The 22,500-nt window shown below is 39.3% G+C and overlaps 2 protein-coding genes across 6 annotated transcripts in view; one reads left to right on the forward strand and one right to left on the reverse strand.

The window, feature by feature from the left end:
- Nucleotides 1–18,469, forward strand: part of Fit1 (Fermitin 1) — a 50,172-nt gene extending 31,703 nt beyond the window's left edge. For 3 of the 5 annotated variants that reach the window (XM_043007983.2, XM_086556399.1, XM_086556398.1), the window contains exons 3-13: nt 6,472–6,705; nt 7,948–8,189; nt 8,713–8,894; nt 9,099–9,309; nt 9,733–9,908; nt 10,079–10,310; nt 10,694–10,906; nt 13,307–13,447; nt 13,652–13,747; nt 14,201–14,290; nt 14,558–18,469. In XM_043007983.2, the coding sequence (XP_042863917.1) occupies nt 6,472–6,705; nt 7,948–8,189; nt 8,713–8,894; nt 9,099–9,309; nt 9,733–9,908; nt 10,079–10,310; nt 10,694–10,906; nt 13,307–13,447; nt 13,652–13,747; nt 14,201–14,290; nt 14,558–14,668 (1,928 nt within the window). In that variant the 3' untranslated portion in view covers nt 14,669–18,469. Of the gene's footprint in view, nt 1–6,471; nt 6,706–7,947; nt 8,190–8,712; nt 8,895–9,098; nt 9,310–9,732; nt 9,909–10,078; nt 10,311–10,693; nt 10,907–12,152; nt 12,189–13,306; nt 13,448–13,651; nt 13,748–14,200; nt 14,291–14,557 lie in introns of all 5 variants that reach the window. The other 2 variants (XM_086556396.1, XM_086556397.1) reach the window with 1 other exon arrangement.
- A 286-nt stretch (nt 18,470–18,755) lies between these two features.
- The window catches only part of egl (Egl_like_exo domain-containing protein), a 108,317-nt gene continuing 104,572 nt past the window's right edge, over nt 18,756–22,500 (reverse strand). The window contains exons 5-8 of the mRNA XM_086556394.1: nt 21,445–21,569; nt 20,761–20,958; nt 20,459–20,551; nt 18,756–19,937 (exon numbers count right to left, since the gene is read on the reverse strand). Of these exons, the coding sequence (XP_086412520.1) occupies nt 19,373–19,937; nt 20,459–20,551; nt 20,761–20,958; nt 21,445–21,569 (981 nt within the window). The 3' untranslated portion in view covers nt 18,756–19,372. The remainder of the gene's footprint in view (nt 19,938–20,458; nt 20,552–20,760; nt 20,959–21,444; nt 21,570–22,500) is intronic.

The following is a 22,500-nucleotide window of genomic DNA, read 5'->3' on the forward strand; positions in this document are numbered from 1 at the left end:
TATCTATCTATCTATCTATCTGTCTATCTATCTATCTATCTATCTATCTATCTATCTATCTATCTATCTATCTATCTATCTATCTATCTATCTATCTATCTATCTATCTATCTATCTATCTATCTATCTATCTATCTTTCTCTATTTATCTGTCCATCTATTTATCTGTCTATCTATCTATCTATCTATCTATCTATCTATCTGTCTATCTATCTATATGTCTATCTATCTATCTATCTTTCTCTATTTATCTGTCCATCTATTTATCTGTCTATCTATCTATCTAGACAGACAGACAGACAGACACATGGCATAAGAGACCATTAATTATACAGATACAGACAGACACAGGTACAGTGAAAGGGCAGAAAACGAGTGTACATGAGATAAATAGAGAGAGGGGAGAGATAAGGGAGCGAGATAAGGAGAGGGAGGGAACGGAAGGAATACATCACTATATAAAACGAGGGAGAATGAGTGTAAGGGAGAGGGTGAATGAAGAGGAGAAGGAGAGGAAAGAGAGAAAATAAAAGAGAGAAAGAGATGGCGGAAAGTAAAAGAGAAGAAAGAAAAGGAAGAAAGAAAGGGAAGGAAGGAAGGGAGGGAGAGAGAGAGAGAGAGAGAGAGAGAGAGAGAGAGAGAGAGAGAGAGAGAGAGAGAGAGAGAGAGAGAGAGAGAGAGAGAGAGAGAGAACAAAAGAAAGAAAAGAGAAGAGAGAAGAAGCATTCTTACGCGGTGAAACATCCGTAGATCGTCGTAAATTTAGACATTGCCGATAAAAAGCTCTTAATTGTCTCTGTGGATCCTCGTTTTTTTCCCCTTCAGTCGGTCCTCGTTTTTTCCCGCTTCAGTCGGTCCTCGTTTTTTCCCGCTTCAGTCGGTCCTTTTCTGAAGTCATTGCTGACTCAATCTACCCCTGACTCAGGTATTGGGAGAGATAGCAATGAATAAGTGTTGAGTAATGGTGTGGTGGAGGGAGAAAGTGAGTAGGCAAATAAAAAGAGTGAAAGGATAGGGTGGAGAGAGAGAGAAAAACGGCATTTAGGGGAAAAAAAGCGACTCGGGAAAGGGAATGAATAGAGGGAAGATATATTTTGTTGAAGGGGGAAAAGGGGGAGAGGATTATAGTGATGAATGATGCATAGAGAGAAACGAAATAGAATTTAAAGAAAAAAACAATAAAACAATATGAATGATATTGAGAGAGAGAGAGAGCATGGACAGGAAAGGGGGCGAGGCGAAGGCAAGTGTTAATGTATTTTAATACATGCAAGCAATTCCCAGAAACGTTCCTTTGGCGCAGCGTAACCCCTTTCCTTTCCCACCCCCCCTCCTCCACCCCCTTTCCCCCCCTTCCCCCTGCCCCCATCTCCCCTCTCCTTTCCCCCCTATCCCGACCTCCCCCCTCCTTCCGCCCCCCCCCTTCCCCGACCTCTTCTCCCTTCTTGCCCCGACCTCTCTCCCCCCTCTCCTCTCCCTCACTCCGTCCCACCAACCTCTTTACCGCGTCGGGCCTCAGTGCCAATCCGCAAGTGACGTAGAAGGCTACTACCCCCCCCCCCTCCTCCTCCCCCATCCCTATTCAGAGGTGGGGGGGGGAGGAAGGGGATTTCGCCACGGTGTTGTTTCCGCGCAAGTGTTAGTGGTTATTTATGTGTTTTGTCCCCTCTACCCCCTCTCTCTCTCTCTCTCTCTCTCTCTCTCTCTCTCTCTCTCTCTCTCTCTCTCTCTCTCTCTCTCTCTCTCTCTCTCTCTCTCTCCCTCTCTCTCTCTCTCTCTCTCTCCCTCTCCCTCTCCCTCTCCCTCTCCCTCTCCCTCTCCCTCTCCCTCTCCCTCTCTCCCTCTCCATTTTTATCTTTTTTGGCTGCCTCTTATGGGAGGTTAGAAGCCTGCTCTTTTTACTTGTGGGTCTTTTTATTTCCCTACCAATTTATCCCTCCTCTCCCTCTCCCCCTCCCCCTCTTTCATCTCCCTCCCCCCCCCCCCTCTCGTTCTTCCAATTTTTCAATTATTCTCCTCTTGCCTTTCCTTCCCTCTTATAGGAGGAGGAGGAAGAAGGTGGAGGAGGGGAGAGGAGGTGGAGAGGGATAATGTCAGTGCGGGTTTACAGTCGTTGGTGCCACTCGGGAGTGCCAGCCTCTTTAACACGGGGTGCCGCTGCTCTAGCCCCAACCGGCGGACGCTGCTGCAGTGGCCATCGTCACTCTCACGCTCGAGGCCGCCGCGGTGGCTGGCCCTCGTTCCATGCCTCGCCTTCTTGCTCGCCTTTTCAATCTCTTTCTTTATATTCTCATGTATGTATATATGTATATGTATATATATATATATATATATATATATATATATATATATATACATATATATATATACATACATATATATATATATATATATATGTGTATATGTATATGCATATGCATATGCATATGCATATGTATATGTATATGTATATGTATATGTATATGTATATTTGTATAAATAGATAGATATGTATATTATATATGTACACACACACACACACACACACACACACACACACACACACACACACACACACACACACACACACACACACACACACACACACACACACACACACACACACAAAACACACGCACATGTATATGTGTATATTCATATTCATATTTCCAATGTATATATTTATGAGTTTATATATAAATCTTGGTCGCTTTGTGGGTGTGTGTGTGTGTGTGACGCAGGATACGTTGCCTCGGGACATCCTTACAGCGAGATAGCGCTATCGCCGGTGAGTGGATGCTGCCTGGTCCAGGAGGCCGTCCTCTCTCCTCGCCTCTCCTCTCCTCTCCTCTCCTGCTCTCTCTTCCTCGCTGTATATCCTCCTCTCCTCTCTTCTCTCCTGCTCTCTCTTCCTCGCTGTATATCCTCCGAACCGTTTTGCCCTGGCGTTCCATCGGGCGAAAAGATGCCTTCCATCCCTCCACCCCCACCCTCCCCCTTCCCCACCTTCTATCCCAAGTCCTTTTGTCCTGTCACGATGCCCTGTCCACCTTGCTCTCAAACCCTCTGCATAATCACACCACTCGCGTGACCCCAATACCCCCCCTCCATCCCTCCCTCCCTCCTTCCCTCCCGCGCTCTGGTCTCCTCTTTCTCCCGTGCCTCATAGGTCCCTACTTTATTCCTTCTCTTCCCTCCCTCCCTCGCCTCCCTCCCCCCGCTTCCCTAGTTCCTCCTCTTCATCTAATCCTCCCTGGTTCCTTTTCTCTCTCACCCTCTCCCTAATTCCCATTCTATCCCCATCTCCTTAGTTCCTCTTTCCTCCCTCGCCCCCTCCCCCCTCCCAGGCTTCGTCCCCCACGCCCCCTGTCGGAGTGCCTCGTGGCTTGTCATGTCCCACTGACGAAGGAAGGCGCGTGTGGAATGCTACGCGAGGTTCTTATGACTGGAGTCCTGTGACGTCGAAGGTTCTACGCGTTATATCCTTCTGATATCTTCTGATATCACGGTGCTTCTTCTCGCGAATACTCTCATGTCTTGTAGTTGTATGCTCTTCTTCCCCTTTTGTGTATTTTACTGATATCTGTCATCAAGGTTTTTATTATTGGCATACCGTTTGCTCTGTTGATCTAGTATGTTATTTCGTTTATTTAGCTGTGGGCTTGCTTAGTCTGTTGATGTGATGGTTGTGTGTGGTGTTCTGGTGACACATACTTACTTACCTTATATTTTCTAGTAATCTATAATCTGTCATTGGAGCTAGGGAAGGTTAGGTTGAAAAAGAAGTGAAGAACAAAGAAGGTGAATGAGAAGGGGGAGAGGGAGAAAAAGGAAGAAAAAGAGAAAAGGAAATGTATAGAGAAAAAGAGAGATAAAAATGATATATTGAGAGAAAAAGGGAAAGAGAGGGAAAACACGAGATAGAAAAAGAAAAGGTGAGATAGGATGAGAGAAAAAAGGGAGGTGCAGAGATTAATATTGATAATAAAAGGAAGGAAGCGAGAGAGAGAGAGAGAGAGAGAGAGAGAGAGAGAGAGAGAGAGAGAGAGAGAGAGAGAGAGAGAGAGAGAGATAGATAGAGATAAGGGGGGGGGAGAAAGGATACATGTTGTGTATGTGTGTCATAGGAAATAGGATGTGGTTGATAACGAAAACCAATTGGAAATGTGGATGCCATTTACAATTTTGCTTCCTTTGATCACGGGTTCTGTATGTTAACATGTATTTAAAATAACTGTAGTATGTGACATTTTTAAAATATTTTAGACCTAGTTGATTATCACATTACACTGCCAGACTATGTTTTGTATCACATATCGAAAACTTATAGTTTTATCGCCTTTAGACGAGGGTTACTCGCGGTAAGTTTGGTTTTCAGGATACACAAAAGTCTGCCACATGTGAGGCGAACTCTCATAAAATGTGCGGGATGCATAAGCAGATGGTGTTAAATGTCTGAGAACCGGCCGACAGTGTTAAAAAAAGAGGTTATTCTTGTTTTTCTGTCACCTTCCTTTCTTTCGCTTTCTTATTTTATGACACGAAGCCACATCTCACGAACGGGGACGAGGCGTGACGTCACTGATCTCCCACAATATGGGCGATTAAATGATTATACTCCCCGATGCTCGACCTAACTCGCTCAAGCGGATCCATGGAGCGATTGACTCACATTCAACTCACTCACTCACTCATTGTTGTCTTGTCTGCGTTAGGATGGATGAGGCTGGATTGGATGTTTTAGTTGTGTTTCCTGGTATTTTGGGAGGATGTAGTTCGGAATGTGGGCGGGCACCGTGCGTGTGTGTGTGTGTGTTTGTGTGTAGGAGTGTGTGGGCGTGCCGTAGTGCAGGTACGCCCGTGTGGAGGCGTGAGCGTGTAGGTGTTGGAGCTGGACTGACATCAGTTCTGAATGTGAGTAGCCTAGCTAGCCTCCCCCCCCCTATCTCTCTCTCTCTCTCTCTCTCTCTCTCTCTCTCTCTCTCTCTCTCTCTCTCTCTCTCTCTCTCTCTCTCTCTCTCTCTCTCTCTCTCTCTCTCTCATTATTTCTCTTTCTCTCTCCCTTCCCTAACTCGCCCTTTGACTTTCCCAATTTCCCTCCACCCATTCCCCCTCCCCTGCTACCCCTACCCTTTCATCTGTTCTCTTCTCCTCGACCTTATTTACGCAACCCTCCCCCTCCCCTCCCCACCCCATCCCACCCATCCCATCTCGTGCGGGTGGAGCCAACATACCGTAGTTTCTGGCCTGTAGTAAGTAGTAAAAAGGGGACAGGTTCAACAACTCGGCTCTTTTAATCGCCGCCAACGAGTTTATGGGTCTACGGGGAGAAGAAGAGGAGGGAGAAAGGGAGGAAGGGTAGATGGAGGGAGGGAGGGAGGGAGGAAGGGTAGGTGGAGAGAGGGAGGGAAGGGGAAAGATAGTGGTTATGAGGAAGGGTGGAAGGGAAGGAGGTAGTGACCAAGGCCATTTACCCCAGGTGTATGATGTACATAGTATTTTTTGTGGACGTATAGTTATGTAGTTGAGAGATATGGCAGCGAAAAGGACCCGCCTCCCCGTGGTGTACAAGTGAAGGTATTCGGAGACCTGATTTGATTACCATATTTGGATGTATGCTCATTTGTGCATTTTTTCCCCCTTTGGTTGGTTGTTTGTGTCATTGGTCTATCTGTTTGGTTGGTTGGTTGGTTGTTTCTGTGTATGTATATGCATGTGTGAATTTGCAAAACAGGGCAAGAGAGAAGGATGTGATAAAGGATGATTGAGGAAGAGACTTAAAGCATAGCCAATAAGGAGACTAAAGAAGGAAATTTTTTCCAGTCTTAGATGCCTCATGGGCTTTGGCTTACATTCTTTATTTTTTATAAACCTCTGGATTCTAATATATGATGATTTATAAGGAAATCTTTTTTTTAATAAAAATATTTTTCTGGTTTTCAAATTTGTTTAAAACGTTTATAGAAATCCTTAGCTGTGGATTTCTCATTGGAAGATGATTGGTTATTTATGAGAAGAAGCATATTTTTGCCTCTGAAAATCTTTGTCATTTGATTTTATGTATTTATGACTTATAAGTTGAAGCTGCACATTGCAACAGAACTGATGATGTGAAATATTTTTCATAACTATTTGCAATATACTCACTATTTTATTTTAGTATTATGTTGATCTATATTTAACATTCTTTGCATTGATTTCATATAAAGTATTTGATTGTTTTTTTAATTCACTACATTTGAATATTGATAATTAGAGTACAGTAAGTTGAACCAATAAATGTTTTATTGAGAGATTATTAGACAGCCCTTTAATGAATTTTTCATTAATTTTATTTAGATTCTCAAATAATTTCTATATTTTTTTTTTCTTAAGTACTGCATAATGCTTTAAATTAAAGATCAGTAACAGATTTACAACAGTTTTAGTTTCTCTACACATTAAACGTTGGTAGTTAAGTTTAAACCTAATTTTGTTTATCTCCCTTTCCAGACATTGCAGTGGACTGGTCAGACCATGCACTATGGTGGCCCAAGAAGAACATGTGGCTGACCCACACCAGGTCAACACTAGACCAGTATGGAGTTGGGGCAGCAGCACAGCTGGAGTTCACACCCATGCACAAGAACCTTCGCGTTCAACTCCCAGACCTTCGCTACATGGACTTCAGAGTGGATTTCTCCATCAAGACCTTCAATGCTGTTGTCCAGCTCTGCAAACAGCTTGGTTGGTGCTCTATGCTTCTGGTAGCTTAGGCCTACTAGCTTTCCTCTTTTTTTTCACTTAGTTAAGGTCATATGATCATCTTCTCCCTTTCCTCCTCCTCCTCCTCCTCCTCCTCCTCCTCCTCCTCCTCTCCTTCCCCCCTCATTCTCCCCCTCTGCCATAATTCTTTATCATCCTTCTCACTCCTCCAACTCCCCTTTGTATACTTTATGTCTTGACTTGAATAAGATCTATAAAGTTACAGATCTTGTAGTATACTGGCCTAACTTTTAATGCAGGTACTTAGGTAATGATATTTACTCTTGTAGACCTTCTTGAATAAGAATGAAACCTGTATGAGGGCTTTAACGCATAATATCCCAAATTTGAAAGCTTAGGAGAATTTTATGACCAATAAAATTTAGGATTTTGCCTAAGGTTAGTTGGCTATTGGACTTTTTATATGTGAAAGGGAGAGTGGTAGCCCATTTCTATTTCAGTTTGTTTACAGTTTATTATGATTATTGTTATTTACTCTTTTTTATTTGATTTTTTGTTGTTTATTTTTTATTAGTTTATTTTTTTGCTTGTGGAATTATCTTATGTTCTTTTGGATCTGTTAGATATAAGGAAAGAGCATATATATTAATTCATGTACACCACTGATTCTCTGATACTGTTTGTATATCTATTTTGCTAGAAGTGTTAGGTTATTTTTATTCAGTAATTAGGGATTTACCAACACCAAAATTTTATCTGATACCAATACTGATATATATATAGCAAAGTTTGGTCGATGCCATTACCAATACCAATACACTGGAAGCCAGTCTGTAAGATTGTTGCGCACAGTTGTGTGAAATGAAAATTTACAATAATGGAAAAAAAAAACTTTTCAATTTCAATTAAGTTTTTATATAAAAATGGTGCCTTTAGTAACTGTAAGATGCTAGATTTCAGAACTTGAAATGCTGAAAAATATCTTTTCCTTATAGATTTCAAACAAAAGAAAAGTGTTCATTTTATTCTTATACTTTTAGATTAAAAAATTTAAATCATATTTTTTCCCTTTATAGGTTAATTTTTTGGTTAAATTCTAGGTCTTATGCTTATCAAGAAAGATCACAAAATATAGGAAACCTCGACTCCTATCATCACACAAGAGGCCCTCAGTAGAGTCTGTGTGAGGCAAGATTTAGAGATAGATCTCTTCATCATTATATTTTCCTTGTATTCTCTAACATGCTTCTACTCCCTGCCTAGGCATCCGGTACCCCGAGGAGCTGTCCTTCTGCAAGCCAATTACCCAAGATAACCTCAAATACAATTACTCAGAGAAGATGATCAAGAAGAAAAGCACAGCGACCACAAAGAATGGCACCCCGGCCGACACAAACTCCTTCATCGCAAACCAGACGCACAACTCAAGCAACGGCTCTCTGGACCGTTCAGCTGCCTCACACCACATGCCAAACTCTCCCACCAGGACGCCCATTGGATCACCGGTAAGCTTGAGATGATCTTTAAACAAGGTGTACTTTGTCTTTTTTTTTGTGTGTGTGTTTGTGTGTTTTTATATTGCTTTTTTGTTTTTTTCTTTCTTTCTTTCTTACTTTAGATTGTAAGGTATGGATCTAAGAATGAATTTTCTTGGTTCTATTTTACTTGAACATGTTTACAAACTTTGAAGTTCATCTAAAGTTCAGCTGAATGCATGAATATACGAATCAGATTTTGTTTGAAGGACAGTTGGAGGTACAATTACAGAGATGATTATCTTTTCAAATCACATTTTTTAATTCTTTGCTGTGGTGAAAACCAACCACTAGGCTAAGAGCCAAGAATTACTGTAACCTCTAGACTCCCTGTTTGCCTTTTAAGATAAGAAAGATCTGTCAGTTAATGAAGAATTCTTTCTCATGTGCCTATTTAAAACATAAATACCAGTGTGGAAGTAGAAACATCTTGGTTATTAGCAGAGTTAATGGATGTATTTTGCATAAATTTGATATATTATTCTTTTCACAGACTGGCACCTGGAGATTCAACAGCAATGGGGTTGGCAGCCTCAACAACACAATCGACAGCATTGATGGCTCAGACGAATTTGTGGCTTCCCTTGCCAACTCTCCCATTCATCCTTCAGAGGAGGCACGCAATCGGCTGGTCAGGCCCAAGTCCCTCCTCGAGAGAGCAAGGATGAATGTATCGTAAGTGTTTTGCTTCATGAGGTACCTGTTGTTATTTTATAGCATTATTTGTTGGTGCTTTAGGGAATTATTTATTTTCTTTCTTATATATATATATATCTGAATATACCTTTATAACTTTATCTCTAGAAAAATGTGTGAGTGAGTATGAAAAGGTGAACTTCCTTAGTTAATACTGTTCCTTTTTTTTGCATGTGATTATAGCTGGCTTGACTCCTCCCTCTCTATCATGGAACAAGGAGTACGTGAGTTTGACACTCTCCTCCTCCGCTTCAAGTTCTTCTCCTTCTATGACCTCAACCCTAAATACGACTCTGTGCGCATCAACCTCATCTTTGAGCAGGCCAAGTGGGCCATCATGAATGAAGAAATCGACTGCACCGAAGAAGAAATGCTCATGTTTGCAGCTCTGCAGGTAAGGCTTGTTAAGGACTCAGAAAGCATTGGTATTAAACAATCAGTAGCAAAGTGAACCCATTACATGTTTGCATTGTTAGCTTATTTGTTCATATTTTAACCCTTCCAAGACAAGCCACATTTGAAGATGTTAAGCCTCGGGCTAAGCATCTTATGATGTGTATTTTGTTTTATTTTCTAGTTTTATAGTATGAGATATGAATCTATATATATGATATATTAGCCAAGTGATTTTGATTAGCATTTGGTACAATTATTAATCATAACTGTAGGAATGAATAGACTGTAATTTCAACAAAAGGAAAGATGCAGTACTAAAAGTCATCAACCCAAAACAAATCCCCATCTTGGAAAGGTTAAACTAAACAACAATAAAATTGTGAATGGAAGAAGTCAAATTTAACTTTCTCCTTTTTTTCAGCTCCAAGTGAACCTGCAAGTCAACCAACCACAGCCAGACATGAACAGTGGAGGCGAGGATGACATTGACCGTGCACTCAGTGAACTTCAGATGTCATTGGAGGGCTCCCATGTGTCGTCCACTCCAGCCGACATCATGCACATCCCAGAACTGGCAGACTACCTCAAATTCATGAAGTGTGTAGCTGGTATTGTAATTTTTATTGTTATTACTTTAATATCTTTGAGATTTATATGAAACCTATCATTTTTATTTGCTATCACCATTTGCTTCTTCAGCTGGCCATCATTAATAAAATCAACAAGTTTCAATAAAAAGCACAAACTCAAAAAGATCCACTCCTCAGGCCACGTCGTTTCACACTGAAGGGCTTCAAGCAGTACTGGTTCACATGCAAGGATATGAACCTGTGCTACTACAAGACCAGCGATGGCACCAACGAGGACCCCATTGAGAGGATCAGTCTGAGAGGATGCGAGGTTACTCCTGACGTAAACATTTCACAGCAGCGTTATGGTATCAAGTTGGAAGTGCCAGCCTCAGATGGCATGACTGATTATCTTATCAGATGTTCCTCGGTGAGTTGTTTGTAGCTGGGATGGTGACAGAGAGAGAGGGAGAAGGAAGAATACATTTTAATGTTATGTGAATATATTTAGTCAAAGTTTATAGCCAAGATACCTATATAAAATGTTTAAAAGTTTTGCAAATTGCAAGTGTATCTCTTTTTTTTCTTCTTCTTCTTTTTGGTCCCTTATGAAGATTGTAATTTGATATAAGAAATATTTAAATAGTTCCAGCACATTGACAGGATTGTTTGTAGTTTTATACAATTACAGTTTGTTTGTTTTTTGTAAATATGTATATCCCCTTTTGATTTGGCATGAAGCTGATGATCCTTGATGTCCATACTTTCTTATTCTATCTTTGATTAACACTAACTTCAATCTTATCTGTTCAGGAGGAACAGTATGCGAGATGGATGGCTGCCATGCGTCTGGCTTCCAAGGGAAAATCGCTCGCAGACTCTTCCTATGACAGTGAGGTCAAGTCCATCCTGGCATTCCTGTCCATGCAGCACCCAGCTCCTGCTCCAGTCATCAACCCAGAGAGCCTAGACATCCAGCCAGAGCTTTACCTAGCACCTAGGTTTGTGCGTCGCATAAGGGGCAAGGTCAGTATGAGTTTGGAACCATATCTTTATGATGGTAATTTTACGCATATTGGTACTTTCTCTGTGAACTGAACTTTTCTTGTGTAACAATCATAATCATATTCTGCTTATTCTAATGGAATAACTTATATATTTTAATGGTAGAGTAGCAGCAATGATACATTACAATGTTATAATCCTTTATTTCATTGGTTTGTGGCAAGTTGCCTGTTTTAAGGAATATATATAATTTTACTAAGTTTTAAGTGGTTCCAATTTATTAAAGATGACTCACTTATGCTATAAGGAGGTATGCTTCAAAAAAAGTTATCAGTTTTCTGGCTCAGATTGGGCACTTGACTCATTCGTGATTGGCTATCTTTATAATATGAGAGTGATATTACTGGATTGGGTGATGTGGTCAGATAATATTTGATTTATTTATTGATTAACCTTATTCTAATTGTTTGTATGTACAACTGCCATAACATTCTTCTCTCTCTCTCCTGATGTTAGCCAGGCACTTGCATTCCTGGACCTTCTCCGGTAAACAAAATCTTTGGTTACCTGTCATCATCAAATGTTCATTGCTTGGTGTCATGGTGTCAGCTCAAGTAATTAATTACATGTACATTTTGCGAGCATTATTCTCCGAAGTATTGGCAGTTTTCCCAAGAAATTTAGTGCTATAGTCTTTTTTTAAATTTTAATTTGATTTATAGCCACAGTTTTATTTTTGTTTTTAGTTCGGTAGATGAGTAGATTATTACACTCCTCTGCATTCCAGTCTGCTTATGAAATTTGATGATTTGCATTTTCTTTGGAAATTTTATACCATAAGTATTTTGCCATTTTTTCTTCTATTGGTGATAAGAATTTCTAAACTTCTTATTGGTGTGACATAGCAGTTTATTTATTTTGTACAATGAGTCAACAAAATGCAAACAAGATGAGAAATACTATATACGTCTTTGAAAAGTTTAATATCTAGCTTTGAAGATACTCAGGCCTCTTATGTTTCTATTGACTGTTTCATGTATCTGCCTTTATATTCTTATTTATATTCTTCATCACAATCATCTTCATCTTTTTACCAGAGGGGAAAAGGAATCACCAGGATTGATTTTCACCTAATGAATGTAATCTTTCACTAATGCTACTTGAGATGCAATTTAGCTATCCAGAGTACGAGAACGATCTCATCTTATTTAATGTATCTGTTGTGTATCAGCCACACGCATAACGTGTGATGTCATCTCCCATACAGGGGGGCTGGTGTGCTGGCCCATTACCTGACAATATGGTAAATTGGTGTTGTGTGTGCTCACATCCTCATGTTGTCACCCAACTTCTGCTTTAAGATGGATAACTGTCTTCCTAAACTGAAAAAAGTGTATATAATGGGAGGATATCCAGCATGAAAAGGGGATTATGGATTTCTGCATTCTTTTCTCCTTCTTTTTTCTTAATTTATTTACATTCTTTGGTTTGCTTATAAACTTTGTCTTTCCTTGGAGCTTCACCAGTAGCTTAATGCCTTAGTATCCCTTCATTTTGTTATCTTCTTTTTGTACAAATGGAATCTCTGAGAATTTTTTTTACTTTTTCACCCCATCCTCCCTCACTTCACCAGCATTTTCTTATCTGCACCTGAGGTCTTTCAGCATATCTGTGAGTGTGTAGAAAGTGTTATCCCTTTAATGCTTACCAAGTCACATGTGCCACAAGCTTTTGGGGAAAGACAGGTATATGTTAGAGTACGGGTATCACACTCCAAGTCTCTTCGTCAAGTGTTGAAGGTATCTAAAAACTGTAGATATATTGGTTCTTGAAGATGGAAGATATTATTCCAGACATTTTTGGCTGGATGTATTATTTAGATGAACTGTACAACACCTATTATGAGAAAAATGATGAAAGTGATCATCATATCCCAATCCCTTTACAAAAGTTATTGGCTCAATATAAGCATTTTCTTATGATTAGAAGTTTCCAAATTTGGTTGAAAACAAACTTATTTGAATTAAAAAAAATTCATATGTGAAATACCTTCAGCAAGTGACTTGAAGTGATCTGTCATTAGTGTGGGTGTTTGTGTGAATTCGTTGGAGTGGGTATAAGTGTGCTTTATAAAGCAGAGCACGCAGTATCTTTTTGCAGGAACAAATTTGCTTGGTTTTGGAGGAAGCATACAGTAACTTTATGCACTATTTATAACAAGTTCAATTTTTTTATGCTTTAATGTGTATTGTTCATTGTTAATTGGTCAAGACTATGAGAGTTGAATGATCATAAGTTGCATTATTCTATGAAAGATATATGTACACAAATTATATGTTTGGAGCAATTATTATTCTAATTCATCCTCATCAACGATGCTATATAGCATTCTTGGATCTAACACATTCTTTTAAACCACAGGCAGTGCAGCGCATTCTGGAAGCTCACGCCAATGTTAAGGATCTACCACTGACGGAAGCCAAGCTGCAATACATTCGTGCTTGGCAAGCTTTACCCGAGTATGGCATTGCACTCTTCTTGGTGAAACATATGGGACACAAGGTGAGAAGTTTGATTTCTCTGTTTCGGAATTACGTGGGTTAGCGGATTTTGATTTGGATGGTTGGATCAGGGGTCTTTTGGAAAGGTTTGTATTAGGGCCTGTCATCTGCTTATACTTTTTGAATTTAATGTGAAGTGAAATAGGTTTAAAGGGGTTTTATTGTTCTGTAATGAATGTAATATTAACAAAGGTTCCTCTTTCAGCGTGAGGAGTTGCTAGGTGTAGCCTTCAACAGAATAATGAGGATGGAACCGAACACAGGTGATCACATCAAGACATGGCGTTACAATACCATGAAGGTAAGGAAAAAAGTCAATCATTGCTATATAGCCTTGGAGCTTTTCTGTCTGGTATATCCTTGTATTCTTTTGTGTGCGTGAGTGAGTGTGTGCGTGCATGCGTGAGTGAGTGAGTGAGTGCGTGCGTGCATGCGTGCATGCGTGAGTGAGTGTGTGTGTGTGAGTGTGTGAGTGTGTGAGTGTGTGAGTGTGTGAGTGTGTGAGTGTGTGAGTGTGTGAGTGTGTGTGTGTGTGTGTGTGTGTGTGTGTGTGTGTGTGTGTGTGTGTGTGTGTGTGTGTGTGTGTGTGTGTGTGTGTGCGTGTGTGCGTGTGTGTGTGAGAGTGAGATGTAGTAAATAGTTTAACTAAACCGTATGATAAAAATATTGGAAATTCTGTTATTGACTTTCTGAACTGTTAATTGGTACTGCTCATTACTCCTTTCCCTAACCACATTTTTTTTTTTACTTTCAGGCTTGGAATGTCAACTGGGAGACAAGACACATGATGATCCAGTTTGAAGAAGAGAATGTGGTGTTCTCTTGCTTGACTGCTGATTGCAAGGTAAAGTAGATGCTTGATGAATAGGGTTATCTTTCATATCTTTAAACATTTTTCTTTTTTCTTTTTGTATCCAAGTCATAATTTAAAATGTAGCCTGTCTCATAAGGGTTAAGTATCTTACAACAGAGTCTTGTTCTAAAGTATCTGAATATTTATGATTACAAAAGAATTAGATGTGATGAGAAGAGCAGTAAATAGTTGGTAGCTAATTTTATGTGAATAGTATAATATACATTAGTTGAATTATCACCCATTCCTTGTTCTCAGGTTGTTCACGAATTCATTGGTGGATACATTTTCCTCTCCATGAGGACGAAAGACGCAAATCAGAACCTGAACGATGAGCTCTTCCACAAACTGACTGGAGGCTGGGTCTGAGGAGGGAGGTGGACACTCTGCTTATGCTCCTGGAAGTTGGCTCAATGCCATATCATCTTAGCTTTTATTTTTCTCTTATCTTTATATACTGATGGTCATCTAAAACTTGTATGTCATGTGTAACTGCAGGAATGGCTGCTTAGCTAATCATTGCAAAGAATGAGCATTGTCGTTGATGCCAGGAAAGTTGCTGAAATAGTATCATGATTTTTATTAATTATTAGTATTTTCTTAGGCGGAGATGAGTTTGCAAGCATAAATGCATAAGAAATAAAAGTTCAAAGTAAGGAGCTTTTTTAAAAAATGTATAGAGCACAATTTTAGCCATAGAATTCTTCCAGTTTGGCAATGACAACAGATATTGCCAGTTTTTATATACTCGTTAAGTCATTGCCACAAAGTCCCTACCACAACATGTAGTGATAAGTGGTCATACCAAACTGCAAATTGGTAAGACAAAGCTGTGTGAGAGAAGCCGTTTGAGTGACTGTTGCATGGGATTCCCCACTCCGATCGTCAGGAAAAAGAAAAAGAAGTATGTTGCGCTCGGGAGTAAATTGATTGTCGCGTGCTAGGAGCCATGTAAAGAAATGTTTCTTCCATGAATATGTATTGATACTGAAATGGTCAATATTTTCTTTGTGTTTTTCTCAGTTGTTTTTATTGTGAATAGCCAATAGAAGTGGATGAAACTGGCTAGGTTTATAGAATACTTAAGTGTTGTTGTCTTTCCATCCATTCATAAAGAAAACATGTGCAAGAAGAGGAAGCTTGACAGTGATGTTAGCTGTGCAGGGTAGTGCTTATATATCAGATGGTGATGATCAAAAATGTAATAGAGAGCACTCGGCTAAATCGACTGGGTACTGTTACAGTTGGGTAAATGTAAACCAACAACTAATTTGTATTCTACCCACCCTCTGTAATTATGTTACTAATATTTATGCTTGTTGAAATTTTATAAGGAATAGTGTATGAAGTGTTATGAAAAAGAATCATTATTATTTGAGATTCTATAAAAGGTCATAGTTACAAGAACTGATCTGTATGATTTTTTTTTTTCTGATGCTAAAGCTTTATTATATTATGCTCATTATTTAAGCCTCCCATGAATGTTAGTTTTTTTTTTTATGAAAGATTTGTCAATATTATGGAGAATAAACATGAATTCAGACATTGCATAATGATAGGGATGCCAAGCTTTCTCAGTAGAATGTTATGGTGAGATAATAGTAAGATAAAAAAATATTGCTTAATATATACAGAGGCTGTTGCTTGCTAATAAAGTATTCATATAGGTTAGTTAGTTGAGATTTATTGTATGGACAGTTGCAATGTGAAGATTAAGGGAAGGTATTTACTGCAGATCTTGTTTTAACGATTCCTGTGCTCAAAATCATAGACAATCAGAAGTGCTTACCCTATAAAAAGTGGCTATGGAGTGTGATGAACTTACTCGCAAGTTGAGAACTTTTGTAACAGAATTTCAAATGCTTAACCTTGCTTGTCAATTTTTACTCTAATTCTATTGTTATTGTTATCGTTTTAGTAGAGCCTAAAAAAGCTATGCTCTTCTGGTATGCAATACAGGTAAAGAGAAGGTAATGTGGTGTAAGTGATATGAAGGAGACCGAGGAAGCCATATTGAGTTGCCAGTCAATCATATATACTTTTTCAATGTGTAATCACAGTAAAAGAATGAAGTTGTTACAGTGATGAAATGCTGGGAAAAGGCTAGTTTGAAATGTATAACTAGAAATATATTTATAGAGTTGGCAAAAGCTTAATGGAATAGCTTGGCAGACGTCTCTAAGCCAAATTTAAAGTTGGTCTTCCCGTTGTCAATTTCTTTTATTTTTTGTTTTAATTTGATGTTTGTGAAACTCATCATGTAAGGAATGGAGTACTTTGCTTTTAGAATTTTTGCTTTTAGTGCACTTTTTTCTTTTAATTTTTTTTTTCTTTCTTTTATTTTCCGCAGTGAAAGTGTTTAGAATGGCAGGGATATCCTGGTGTTCATGTGTATTTGGTTAGAAACTGGAAACCGTTACACTAAAGTGAAGCAAAAAAGAAGAAAAACAAAAAGAAAAAATTATATATATAAATATGTATGTTTGTGTGTATATAATGTATATAAATACATGTGCACACACCTATACACATATGCATATATATTCATACATAATGTATATATACCGGTATATATTGAACAAGAAATTCCCGTTGATGGTACTATGTAATGATTTAAGATCGTTGACGAAACAAATGATGTCCAGCTCTTATGATGTCTGCCAACATGTAGCCTTATTAATGGTGCCTAATTATGCATTTAATGTTGATAGGTATTATATATATGTATCTCACTTGATCTTTTGAATTGTTCATATTTGTTTATCCTTTAAATATTATATGTATTCTTAACACATTACCAACAAAAGGGTTGTTATTTTTTTTTTAAAGTGTGAAGCTACCAAACTAATTATTAACCTTCCTTGGAGAAATTTCAGTTAATTTGGGAAATACAGAATACGAGAGAGACTGAAGTCAGGGTTACTGCCACATAACCAGAAAATTTGCAATAATGAATTTGTGGTCATGTGTAAGTTTGATCTGTTTTTTTATCAACAAGCATTAGGAAGAAAGTTATTAATGCATGGCTATGGTGAGGTAGTAAATTACAGTTTAAGTTGGCTTTTTGTTTTTTTCTTATATATTTTTATAGGAAATACAGCTGGTGTCAACTCTCTCCCATTGGAGAATTCACATCATTGTTTTCTTGTTTTTCTTTAACTTTCAATATCAACCGTAATGAGGAAGATTAGCCGTCATTCCTTTGTTTTTATTCTCCCATTTCCCATGTCCTTGGTTAAATGTGAGTCATAATTCCAACTTCGTCTCTCTCATGTTGTGTTTTATTCATCATGGTATTTATCATTCATTAAATGTAGAATGGAGAAAAATATGGAATTGCAAGGATATAAAGTGAGAGAATGAAAGAGTTACTGTTGTGATGAAAAGGTAAAAATCACAGCAGTCAAACTTGTTCAAGACAGCCACCTATGGGACCTGAAGAAAACTAGTATTGCACAGAGGTGGCTGTCTGAAACAGGTTTACTATGTGACAGAGGTATGTCAAGAGCTGCCCATCTTCTCATAAGACAGAACAAGCTATAGTTTTACTTTTTCTTCTCTTGAATATTAATAATCAGATTAGGATAGCAGAATGCATGGGCTTTTTATCTAGGAAAAATTGAATAGTTTAAGGAATCTCAGCATGATACCATTCTTCCACAAATTGTATTAATTTTACAGATGTTGCAAAGAAAAATCTAACCGAAGTCTACTTGTTGAACTTTACAAAGATTTATGGCACTATGTGGTTAAGAGTTTTAAACCAGAGAAAAAAAAATAGTAGAAACCCTTTGAGAAATAGTATTAGTTTTGTAAGATGTTAGTCCAAGTCAGAGAACTATTATGAAACCTTATCCATGGGATAGCATTAAGATTCTGCATACCTCACAGTGTAACCTTGTCTTCCTATATAATCTGACATCCATTCCCTTCCCCTTTGACCCACCTGAGAAATGTTTTAGATTTGTATGTAAATAACCCAAATGTATGACTGACTGTAAATATACTTTTAATTGTTTTTTTTTCTCTCTGCTCATTTTTGTCTCAAAAAAACGACATTTTCTTAGCTTCACTTTTACATGCATCTTTCCCAATGTAGTGATGTGGTTGGTCCTTGTAACAGGAAAATGCATTGCTGATTAATTTACCAAATATATGTGATACCCAGTATTCATTTAATTTCATTGTTCCTTTGTAGATTGTAATGCAACAGTTGATGAAAACTTGTATTTTTTCCAAATCACTTGGACAGACTTTGAAGATAATGTTGAGTAAATGTGGGTTAATATCTATAGTCTGAATCAGATGTTCTTAAAGTGTATTATTTAAGACAGTGCACTGAACAATAAGCATTTTGTAATGAGTAGGAAATTCTTATATACACACATTTTCATTTCGTCATATGTATACCTTTATTCTTTCAAAATCATATTAGATGGGGGGAAAAATAGACACATTGCTCAACAGGGATTTATTGTGAGCAGTGAAGGCTCCTCATGGGTTCCTCAGGTAAGTCTGGGTCTTACCTGGCCTCACCTGCTGCGCTCAATGATATATTTCACCAGAAATACCACTGAGTAAGTTAAGTTAAAATAAAACCTAATGTACCTAAGAAGGCATTTAACGATATGTTCCCAACCCTAAAAGCATCCCAACTCTAGCAATACTTCAGCATAGAAGTAAGCTGAATTTATATTGTCTAATAACAATAGAATAAAAAGAATAATTGTCTGGCAAAATAAGTACCTGGAAAAATGATAAAAGACTTTGGTAGTTTCACTTGTGTTGGGTATTAAAGCTTGAGTTAGTCTTGCACCAGCATGTCTGGTGGGTAGGATACATTACCAGATTGAGGCATTTTTCGATAAGACGCATTCTCCCAAGTAAATACAAGGGATGTCAGTCTTATGCTAAATACCTGAGGCAGGTGAGTTACCCTAGCTAGCTGCTTGAGCCCAGAGGCCCTCTATCACTGGTGCCATGTTCTGACACCACCTAACTATCACACTGTGGCCTTGACCACATTTTCAAGAATAATTAAAAATATACAAAACTATATACATGCTGTACATATCATTTCTTGTCCTTGACATTATCAGGACTATCTGGGAAGAACACTTTGGTGATCACAATGTCGCCTGTACTGAGAGTCTGGCATTCAGCATCAGCTTTACTTGTGGGCGCTGATGATGAGGGCACACTGTTCAAGGAGGGAGGTGGAGAGGTCTGTGGAGAGAGAGGTGCTCCTTGGGAGTAGCTGTGGCAGTGGCAGCAACACTGAGCAGCTGGGCTGCTAGTGGTGGTGCCTGCAGGAGAAGAACCCCCAGACAATTGTGTAGCTGCTGCTAAAATGGCCTCCAGACGGTCAATCTTCTCCAGCCGGTCCATAGTACCATTACTCAATACCTGCTCCACCATGTTCATGCTCGTGGTGAGTGATGGTGACCCTCCATATCCATCTGCGTCTGCCTCCCCATCGCACCTTGGAGACAACAGTCCTCCCCCTGAACCCCCAGAGCCCCCACTGCCGACACTGCTCAGACTTGGATATTCCCCTTCCTCAACCCCGTCTCGCTCGTCGTCGTCGTCATCATCACTGTTGTCATCGTCATCATCATTCTTGTCAGGAGATTCATCCCTGAAAGACAAAAGTCATTGAATAAGAGGTTGAGGTGAAGAACTAAAAATACATAGATACTTTTATGGTCAGATTTGTTTCAAGGTCTCTTTGCTGTAGTAGTAATATAAGCAGATGGCAATATCCTGAAAAGGAATACAAAGAAGTCTGACTCCATCTTAAAAAACAAGATCATCCTGTAAACAGGGCTTAACAGCCATTTCTCGTGGATGAAGGAGGTTTTTCTTCAACAGTTAGTAAAAAAAAAAAAAAAGTCTTGGATTAGAGATTTGCCAAAAAATACAACTTCAAAATTAAGGAGAATAATAACATGGATATATATGTCTGAAAGTGAAAACCATTTGTGAATATTCTAATGCATCCTGGAACTCGATCTAAATTTACTTGAATATCGTATTTCTAAATAAAGTTATAAAAGGGAAAAGATACCCTAAAATTTCATATTCACAAGAAAATAACCTGCCCCAAATAAATAAAACCCTACATTTCTGATTTCAAATATAAGATTTCGGTGGACTAACCTTTCCTTCTTGCTCTGTAAACGTTCCAATTTCTTAGCGACCTTATAAGACCCTTCCAGCTTCTCGCGTTCTTCATCACTTAATTCTAGGTATCTGAAAACATCAAAATAAAAACAAAATTACAAGACACTTTTCCAGCAGATCTGTGATCGAGATTTTTCACAATGTCTATTAATTCCCACAATATCCCACAACCAGAAAACCACAACATCAGTACTAACACAACACAACTTTAAACAGAGGCTACAATTAAACCGACGTTTAAATCCCACTCACAAAAATCCCCATCGTCAAAACCTTACCTAAGCAATCTGATCTCTCTGTTGGAAAGGACGATGGCTCTGGCTTGGGTGGTCGCGAGCTTTGTCTTGAGTTCGGCGACCTCGGTCTCGATCTTGCGCTGCTTCTTCTTCTGCTTGACCTCCTCCGGCTGGATCATGGCCTCGACCTGCTCCTGGCACAGCTCCTCGAACAGAGGCATGAGGGCAGGGTCTAACTGCCTGGGGATGGAGATAAGAAGGGGATTTTTAGTAAGCATTGCCTGCGGATCATGGGCATTTATTTATATGGATTGTCTCTGTGAAGACTATATGCTGTCATTCTATGCTCGTAAATATATATCTATCAATATATACCTAGAAGGAAAGGAAAGGAGAGAGGGAGGGAGGGAAAGAATGAGTTTATGAGAGAGTGAGAAAGAGCGAGCGATAGATAGATAGAGTGAGAGAGGGAGAGGGGGGGAAGGAGAGGGAGAGAGAGAGAGAGAGAGAGGGAGAGAGGGAGAGAGGGAGAGAGGGAGAGGGAGAGAGAGAGAGAGAGAGAGAGAGAGAGAGAGAGAGAGAGAGAGAGAGAGAAAGAAAGAAAGAAAGAAAGAAAGAAAGAAAGAAAGAAAGAAAGAAAGAAAGAAAGAAAGAAAGAAAGAAAGAGAAAGAGAGAGGGCGAGAGAAATAAAAGAAGGAAAAAAACGAAAAAAAGTAGATACCCACTTCTTCATGGCATCATAGACGGTGGGCACGAGTGCGACCACATCATAGGCCGCGTACACCACCATATCTTCCGTGAGGGGTCGGCGCGCCCAGAAACGCTGGTCTCTCCTGTAGACGTTTTTCATCTGGCGGAAGAAGCGGAGAGTTAAGACTTAAGTTCCGCATGACGTGTCCGCGCGGTGAGGTGATGCAGCGAGTGACATGCTTCGAAGATGATTTATCGCATGGGAATGGGGCGGGCGGAGGTATGCGCGCCAGGTGACATTTATGACAGATGCGCAGCATATAAGTGTTCGAGCTTTATTTCAAGTTCTGCCTAAGAATATCCGCCTGTGATTCTAGTGGCAGAAAATAATGTTAAAGACAGAAGCGCCGAGAAACAGACAGACAAAAAAAATACACAAACGAACAAAACAAACAAAACATACACACACACACACACACACACACACACACACACACGTACATACATACATACAGACAGACAGACACACACACACACACACGGACGTACATCGCATCACTAATGCACGACGTAGAGCGGGACAGAATGTGGAGGCGGACGCTTTTTCTCTCTATCGATCCTACGAATATAGAAGTGACGAAAAAAACAAACAAACAAAACAAACGCATCATAAGTTTTAATTACAAAGTACAGATAAAACACAGACCAAAGATAAAAGACACGAACCAAGAAATCCTAATCAAGGAAATCTCCACTACGTAATCGCGAGATAAATAAAAGTGTCCTTACACCCTTGAACACAAAGGGTTGCATAATAATGGAGCGAAAAATTGCAACAAACACCCGTGCCTTTTCCTCTCGCCATACCAGCCCCAGGAAATACGTCGATAGCTATAATCGCACTCTATAACGGAAATTCCAGGCCATTCCACTTTGATAAAAAGGTATTCCATGACGGCTCTGGGTTCTGGCGGTTTATACTGTTTGTGTGTATGTGTGTGTGAGTGTTTGTGTTTGTGTTTGTGTTTGTGTGCGTGTGTGTGTTTGTGTGTGTGTGAGTGAGTGAGTGTGTCAGTGAGTGGGTGAGTGAG

Source organism: Penaeus japonicus, unplaced genomic scaffold (genome assembly GCF_977035675.1).
Source record: "Penaeus japonicus unplaced genomic scaffold, GWHDUDI00000001_assembly GWHDUDI00000032, whole genome shotgun sequence".
NCBI classification, from domain to species: Eukaryota; Metazoa; Arthropoda; class Malacostraca; order Decapoda; family Penaeidae; genus Penaeus; species Penaeus japonicus.